Raw genomic sequence first — 7,476 nt, 5'->3', positions numbered from 1 at the left:
CAATGTTTTCCACATTCATCTTCAAAAACTATGAAAATTGGTGCACAATATGATTGGAACCACATGAAATTCATAACAAAATTTTACAGCTCTGTGTCTGATAGTTTAATCGCAGTAGTAGAAACTACCTAGATAGACATGGATCCAAGATGGCCGCCACCCTCAAGATGGCCACCATCCACCCAAAATATTGGCCCATTTTATTTAAAAAACCTTACCTTTTTTCATACCCTGCCTTTCACCATGCTATACTACCATGAGCTCCAGCCTTTCAACCCCCATGACGTCATCTTCTTAACTTAAACCAAAACTAAAACTATATTCAACCTTGACGTTATCCCCCTTGCCTGCTAGTAATGGGCGTCACCCTTTATTGAACCCAAACATGCCCGAACAGGCCGTTCTTTCTGTAAACCTAAAGTTAATAAAAAACACTTACATTAGATATTTACTTTTTATAAAAGGTACAGATATGAGTAATAAATAAATACAAAATAAATTATTACAAGATAATCAACGAGAAGTAGGAATAAACAAATATCTCTCAAAGAGTTCATTGTTTACGTCGACCCCATATCGTTATTTGACTCGGAAGAGCGATCAGACGAGGAACGGCTGGGTCTGGTTTCTAATTGTTTTCGATTTCGCCGCTCAATTTCGTAAAGCGTTAACAAAACGTTAACTATTAACACATAAACAAAAAAGAAAATGAGGCACAACATATTGGGCGGGTTACGATAGTAAATGATATCTAAATAGCTAATACATGATATATTTATATTCGTAACATCCTAGTAAGGAAAGCGGTATTTCTAATTGGTTCCTACTTGTTTTATTAGGCGGAGTGTAAGTAGAGAGATAATTTTATTGGAGAGATTAATTAAGACGGAGCTAAAAAATAGGCCTTTAATTAAAAATCATAAGTCTGAAAAGAAAATACAAATATACGATTAAAGATTTTTTAATAATATGAAATATATAATATATATACAATAAAATAAATACAGAATAACAAAAATAGATAAAAACAAAAATATTTACATAAAAAACCCACCACCATTAAAAAAATGCCTAGAAACCGGTAGAGCCGAACTCTCCACTACCTCGAGCCGTGGGGATCAGAGTGTAGAAACAACATAAAAACGTGTTACATGCTGAATCCTAAATTAAAATTAAAATTATTTACCGCCACTTCCACCGGTCTTAATAATAGAAAGGGTTTGATTATCAATTGGGCGACCTGATCGCCCCGCCAGCCAACGTAGGGGGTCTCCCCTACATTTGCAACGACCACTTTTAGAGGGCCAAGATAGTCGCCGTCTATTGTTGTTAAGAAATATTATACTTTCGGCGTTATAAAATAGCTAAACAAGTTGGGAAAACCAAAATATTACCTCTCCGAGTCAAACTTATTTACCTAGATATGGAATTATTTCTCTTTTTTGAAGTAAAAATTTACGAAATATTGAAGCAGTATTCCAAGCATAGCGAATATACAGTAAAGCAGACGACATTTTACATCCAATAAGGATAAATCTTCTACACATGGAAATCAGTCAATGGGGAAAAGATCAGGAAATGAAGTCTACGCTTCAGCTGTTTACCGTATATTCTGATAGCTACATTCACAACTGGTTTGCAGTGTAAACACTATCGTCTCGTCTCACCTCAAGAATATTCTTAGTATGCCAACATGAATGTTAACGTTAAATAACACCAAAGCTAAATTGTAGCTAGACGCACTGATAGTCAATGCGCACCATAAAGAGAATAAAAAGTCTGTAGCTACTACCCGTTCACCATTAGCCCTTTTACTATTCGAATTGCCACCATGATCTTTTCTTCTTTTATAAAACCTTAACCTTATTATTTAATAGTGTATTTAACTTTCAGCTCACTCTGAACCGTTGATGTCTCTTCATTTCAGACACGAAAATCAAAGCCCAAAGTTTACTTAACCTCAGGCCTCAATTATTTACTCTTTGTTTCACTAAGCCTATTGCGGATGACACTTAATATACCCGCCGGAGTCTAGGTCCTAGCTTTCTTCATGAAATCACTAAACCAAGACTTATTCTATATACAGATGTAGTATAGCTTAAATAATATATAAACAGCCATTTCAAATAACAATATTAAAAAAAATCTTTGGAATATCAAAATGAAACAGAGCTTTAAAGCTACAAAAGTACTAAATGCATCATAATTACGAAAAATACTTCCACATATTCACTTTATATTATGGAAAAAGGGAATATTAAGGTTCTGTATGATTTCTTAACACATCAACACAAGGCTAACTGCTAACGCGACGCACTAGTGTAACAATGGACGGACACACACAGACAAAAACATAGACTGCTTTTTAACTCTTTCCGTATTAATTTTGAGTTGAGAAACAAGATTATCTTTAATATTTAAATAAATATAATTATTTTTAATTATTTTAATCTTCAATAATTAACATTAATAATAGTTAAATCGTTTAAAATAAAGTTATACCTATTATCATCTCAAACTTCGCTAATATTGACGTTTAAAGTGAAGGGTACCCCTCTTGCCCGCTTTCTTCAAATTTTGGGGTATATATACGATTCGTTTCCATTATAATAGTAAGGAAAAAGCGCAATTGCGAAAACCTTTGGTGGCGATCCCACCTTAGGGAGGCTAGACGTTTCTCGTAACCCTAGCTGATCGCCGCGTATATCCTAAAACCAAACGATGATAATGGAGTAGAAGCCAATGAGACAGATTGGTGTCTATGTGGAATAGACGGAAGACCAGTAGATGGTGGTGTTTAGAAGCCAGAATGTACAGACTGGTGTCCAAGTGGAATGGACGAAGAACAGAAGATGGTGGTGATTAGAAGCCAGTATGTACAGACTGGTGTCCATGTGGGATGGACGAAGATCAAAAGATGGTGGTGATTTGAAGCCAGTAAGTGCAGACTGGTGTCCGTGTGGGATGGACAAAGACCAGAAGATGGTGGTGTGAGAACTCAAGTAGAGGAGCCATTTCCGTGACTGTGAAAGCAGTTCGGAAATGGCGAACACGTTTGCTCCGATTTGGAAACTGCGAACGCGGTCACGTGGGTGTAACAACAGACAGACAGACAGACAGACAGACAGACACACAGACAGACAGACACGATCGTTACAGAACCTCTCCGTGACATACGTCACTCGGAGAGGTAAAAACATACCTATCGTGCCCTCGGCGACTAACAGCCCTTGGGCCGTTAAGGTGCTACGGCTGACAATGCGACCGTAGCTGTCCGCCGGCAGTATAACGCCGACTCCAGTCGAAAAAATTTTGATACCGTGAGGTTCGATCATGGTATCAACTGGACTATACAAGTCCAGTCCGGCCGACTGGGGCGTAGCGCGTAGCGGGATAAATGCTGCCGGATGGATTTTAATAAAAGACAGGCAGGGTAGTCGAGGAGCGGTAGAGAAAGACATCCTCGTAAAAGTGGTGTAGAAGAGTGTTTAATAAAATAATGTTGTTAAACAACTGATAATTTTCATTTTGAAAACGGGGCTTATATACTGAATTATCGAGGTCAAATTTAATATTAGAAAAGTTGCATGCTCTCAAGATTCTCAAAAAACATCTTTCGATAAATGGCCAAAAGTTAATTAGATATATAGTTATAAAAAACAGAAATCTCCCCGAGGTTCAAGTTTTTTTTTCGTATGCAAAACTTGTTTAGGCGTGTTTTAAATAATTCGAATGAGATAGTCTTATATAAAAAACCCTCGGCGAAGGTTAAAAAGAAGTTATATTGAGAGGAAAAGAAGCCTGGGGGTATGTTTTATCCGTATGCAAAGCTTGTATGGGCGTGTTTTGAATAATTCAAATGAGGTCGCCTTATATAAAAAACTTATCAGTGAAGGTGAAAAAAGGAGTTACTTGGGAGGAAGAGAAATTGGTTTTTTTAATATGATTTAAATCTAAGTAAATGTATATTTATAGTAAGTTATAGGGGTATTTTTAGGGTTGTAAGTCGGAAAATTTTCCGCTCGGTAAATTTTCCGGAAAATGACCGAGCTATATTTTTCCGGAAAATTTTCCGTATTTTTCCGCTACCAGTTTCTCAATTTAAAAGTTAAAACTTTAAAATTTTTTAATTGCCTTTCTTTTCAAAACATTCATTATTTTGTTTTCGGTGAATTCGGAGGGGGAAAAATTGTCCAAGGGCACAGTCTAGTGACCCCTATTCTCTATAGGAAAAGCTCACTCATTGACTATCGCTTGCATGCATAGGGTTACTGTTTGCTCTTATGACGGTATAAGGCGTTAGAGAGTCGAGACCATACCGTTAAGAGACCCAAATGAAACTAAAATTATCAGGCATAAAGGATAGTGATCGTCTGCGTCATTGTAAGGGAAACGAGGTGTTATGTTGTTAATGTTATTAAGTTTGTTAACCCTGTTTAAAGTCACAAATTATAGGAAAATCAACCACTAATATTTGGCGGTACTTTAATAAATCTACTAAAGATGGCAAAATAACTGGAGAATATTTTAAATCTTTAAAATTTGATAAACTGACTCAAAGCTCACTTAATTGCTAGTTTTATATTTTTCCGATTAGCGGAAAATTTTTCGCGTTTTAATTTTCCGGAAAATTTACAACCCTAGGTATTTTTTATATAGGTAGGTATGCTAAGATGTTTCATAATGCTTAGTATCAACTCCACGATAAAAAAATGTATTTTAGGTTAAATTAAAAAATCGTTTATCTGTACATAATTATATTTTTTAATAAAAGTAAAATGAGGTTGTGTTCTCCGTAACAACAAATTTTTAAAAATAGAAAAAAAAACATGTCTGGGCCTGTATGCTAAAAATGGCCCTGAGATTTTTGTATAAAAGCTCGGAAATGGGCATTGGATTTTCATAATTAAACCAGCCATGAGTCAGTATCAAGAATCCCAGTCTCTATCTCAATCATTGCTTGATTCACCACCATCTTCTCCCGGGGCTCGACCGGGACCCAGTCACGGGCGTCGTACGTTAAATCAATTTGTACGACCGCCGCCCCCGGAAGTTCTTATTGACTCTGACGACGTTACCTTCGTTCAGGACGTTCTCCAAAAAAATATCGTCGGTTCCAGCGGCATCGAAGGCTCCTTTCGCCTTCGTAAAGAGGGCCAATATTACGAAACCAAAGTCCCCCCACGCCAGGGGGATTTTTACGTAGACGTCGCTGCATACAAGTTTTCGGACATCAAAAACTCCCAGCCGGACAAGGTGTGGGAGTGTGATAATAAGCGACTGAAGACAGTCCTTAAAAAAACCACAGCGAAGGCGTTAAGTTCCTTAACGCCTTCCATAAGCTGGTGGAGGCGGTGAAGCAGGACGACGAAGCCAAGCAGCAGCCTCCCAGTAAAGTACGTATCTATTTAACAATACAACTACAAACAATCTTTTTTCTAATTTTTTTCTGGTAGAAATTAAAAAAATTAGCGCGAGCAGCAGCAGCAGCAGCGGGACTGACTCGGAGGGTAGCAATAGGGAAGAAGAACACTCGCAGGTAAACCGGGTTTATACAATTGATCGGCAGATAGACAAGACGAGTCGCAAGTGGCACTGTAAACAAATTGATTTGCGTATAGCTTTTAAAAATTAGGACGACATTCCAACTAAAGATTTTTTTCGAATTTTTCGAAAAATTCTCGATGAAGTTATACGCAAAAAAGTAACCGAAAATCCCGATTATAATCGAGTTCGATTTATTTTAAGCTCCCCCGGACTGACGACCCCCGAAAATATTAAATTTATAAAAATTGAGAAATTTACTAGCAAACGAATTATGTGCACCATCTATAGAGTAACGCAATCTAGTCGGGACTTTGTCTTTAATGGCGAAGGTTTTCAGTTTGACATATTTTTTGTAATTCTCGATGCAAATATAGGAACATTGTACAAATCCATTAAAAATAGAACTTTGGTTAATTTGGAATATTTTTAAAACAAAATAACCAATTTTTTTATGGAAAACAATGACAGCCTCTGTTTTGCTCGGAGTTTAGTTCTGGGTAAAGAGCTGGCCGATCGCCATTTTTATCAACAAAATAAGCAAAGTCCGCCCTTTAACCTGGAAACTTTCCTCAAACTGAAACGCAATAGCGCCCTTCAAGGTAATATTGCCAAAATCTTGCACAGAAAAGCCGGCGTCCCCGAAGGTTTCGTTACTCTAGAAGATATTCAAAAATTTCAAAATTATTTAGCTCCCCATTATCGGATTGTGATAGTCGATGCTGCGAATAATTTTACCATATTTTTCAAAGGACCACGCGCTCCTAATTTTATCTATCTGTTAAAAATTGGCGACCATATAAACCCCGCGAAAACTAGGCACGGCATGATGGGGGGTTGTATTTCTTGCGATTTATGTTTAAAGTCGTTTTACAAATATAATTTGTTAAAAGAGCATAAATGCCCTGAGGATACAAAACCCTATATTTGTTTTTGGTGCTAAGGAGAAGCATTTCATTTAACCAACGATGACGTTTTAAAACGTTGCGACGAATGCCACCGCTATTTTTTCCCAGGCCCTTGTTTCGAAACTCATTTACTTAACGGGACCTGCGACAGTCAGAAACGATGTTTAGAATGCGGGCGGCTTATGGGCGACGATCACGATTGCATTCCCGAATGTTCTCAATGTAAAATAGTCCATCCGCCAGGTGAACATTTTGTTATGCCTTTGGAAATCAAATTGAAAGACTCGCGGTTTATTTATTACGACATTGAGACTATTCTCAGAAATAATATCCACGTCGCCATTTTACTAGTTTGCGACGTACAAACTGAAGCTGGCTTTGAACCAAAATTTATTACGGCCCCAATTGCGTTGAGCAATTTTTAAATTTTTTATTTAGCGTAGAACAAGTGGTTTTGCCAAGATAAAAACGTAAAACGTATCTAATACGTAAGTCGTAGCTCATTACGCGAAAGCGAAAGCTTTCGATAACTTCTTAATTCTTAACGCTTTAGTTCATAGGCACGTGACCCCTGGCGTCATTTTTGACGGCAGCAAAATCCTTATGATTCATCTCGAGGGACCGCAAATTAGATTTCTCGATAGCTTTAATTACATTAGTCAACCTCTGCGTAATTTCACCAGCATGTTTAGTCTCGGCGATGTGGCGAAAGGATTTTTTCCATTTGATTTTCATACCGAAGAAAATCTCAATTACATAGGCGTCATCCCTGAGGCTTCGTAATGATTATCGGGATTTTCAAACTTGGTACGCGTCAAAGGAAGGATCTATTTATAACATCAAAAAGAGCTTATTAAATATTGCATTCAAGATGTCCGAGTCCTGAGACAAGGTGTCGAAGCTTTTAGAAAAATTTACGTCGATCTAGCAAAATTAGACCCCTTTTGCTTAAAAAATAACACTTTGGCGGGTGCTCTAACCAATATTTATCTTAACAAGTAGTATAAACCCTACAGCATGGGTG

General features: G+C 37.3%; 1 protein-coding gene across 1 annotated transcript; it reads right to left on the bottom strand.

The window, feature by feature from the left end:
• Positions 1–560: 560 nt before the first annotated feature.
• LOC149667654 (uncharacterized) lies at positions 561–3,461 on the bottom strand. Its single transcript, XM_089840918.1, has 2 exons — positions 3,203–3,461; positions 561–682 (listed from the first exon to the last, which is right to left on the bottom strand). The coding sequence occupies exons 1-2, from the start codon at positions 3,459–3,461 to the stop codon at positions 561–563; spliced, it is 381 nt and encodes a 126-aa protein (XP_089697044.1).
• Between the last annotated feature and the right edge of the window lie 4,015 nt (positions 3,462–7,476).

Source organism: Phalangium opilio, unplaced genomic scaffold, assembly GCF_054372755.1.
Source record: "Phalangium opilio isolate 3A_F unplaced genomic scaffold, DU_Popi_V2 ptg000056l_1, whole genome shotgun sequence".
In the NCBI taxonomy this organism is placed as follows: Eukaryota; Metazoa; Arthropoda; class Arachnida; order Opiliones; family Phalangiidae; genus Phalangium; species Phalangium opilio.
The sequence above is the reverse complement of the archived record's forward strand: the minus strand, read 5'-3'. Positions and strand labels throughout refer to the sequence as shown.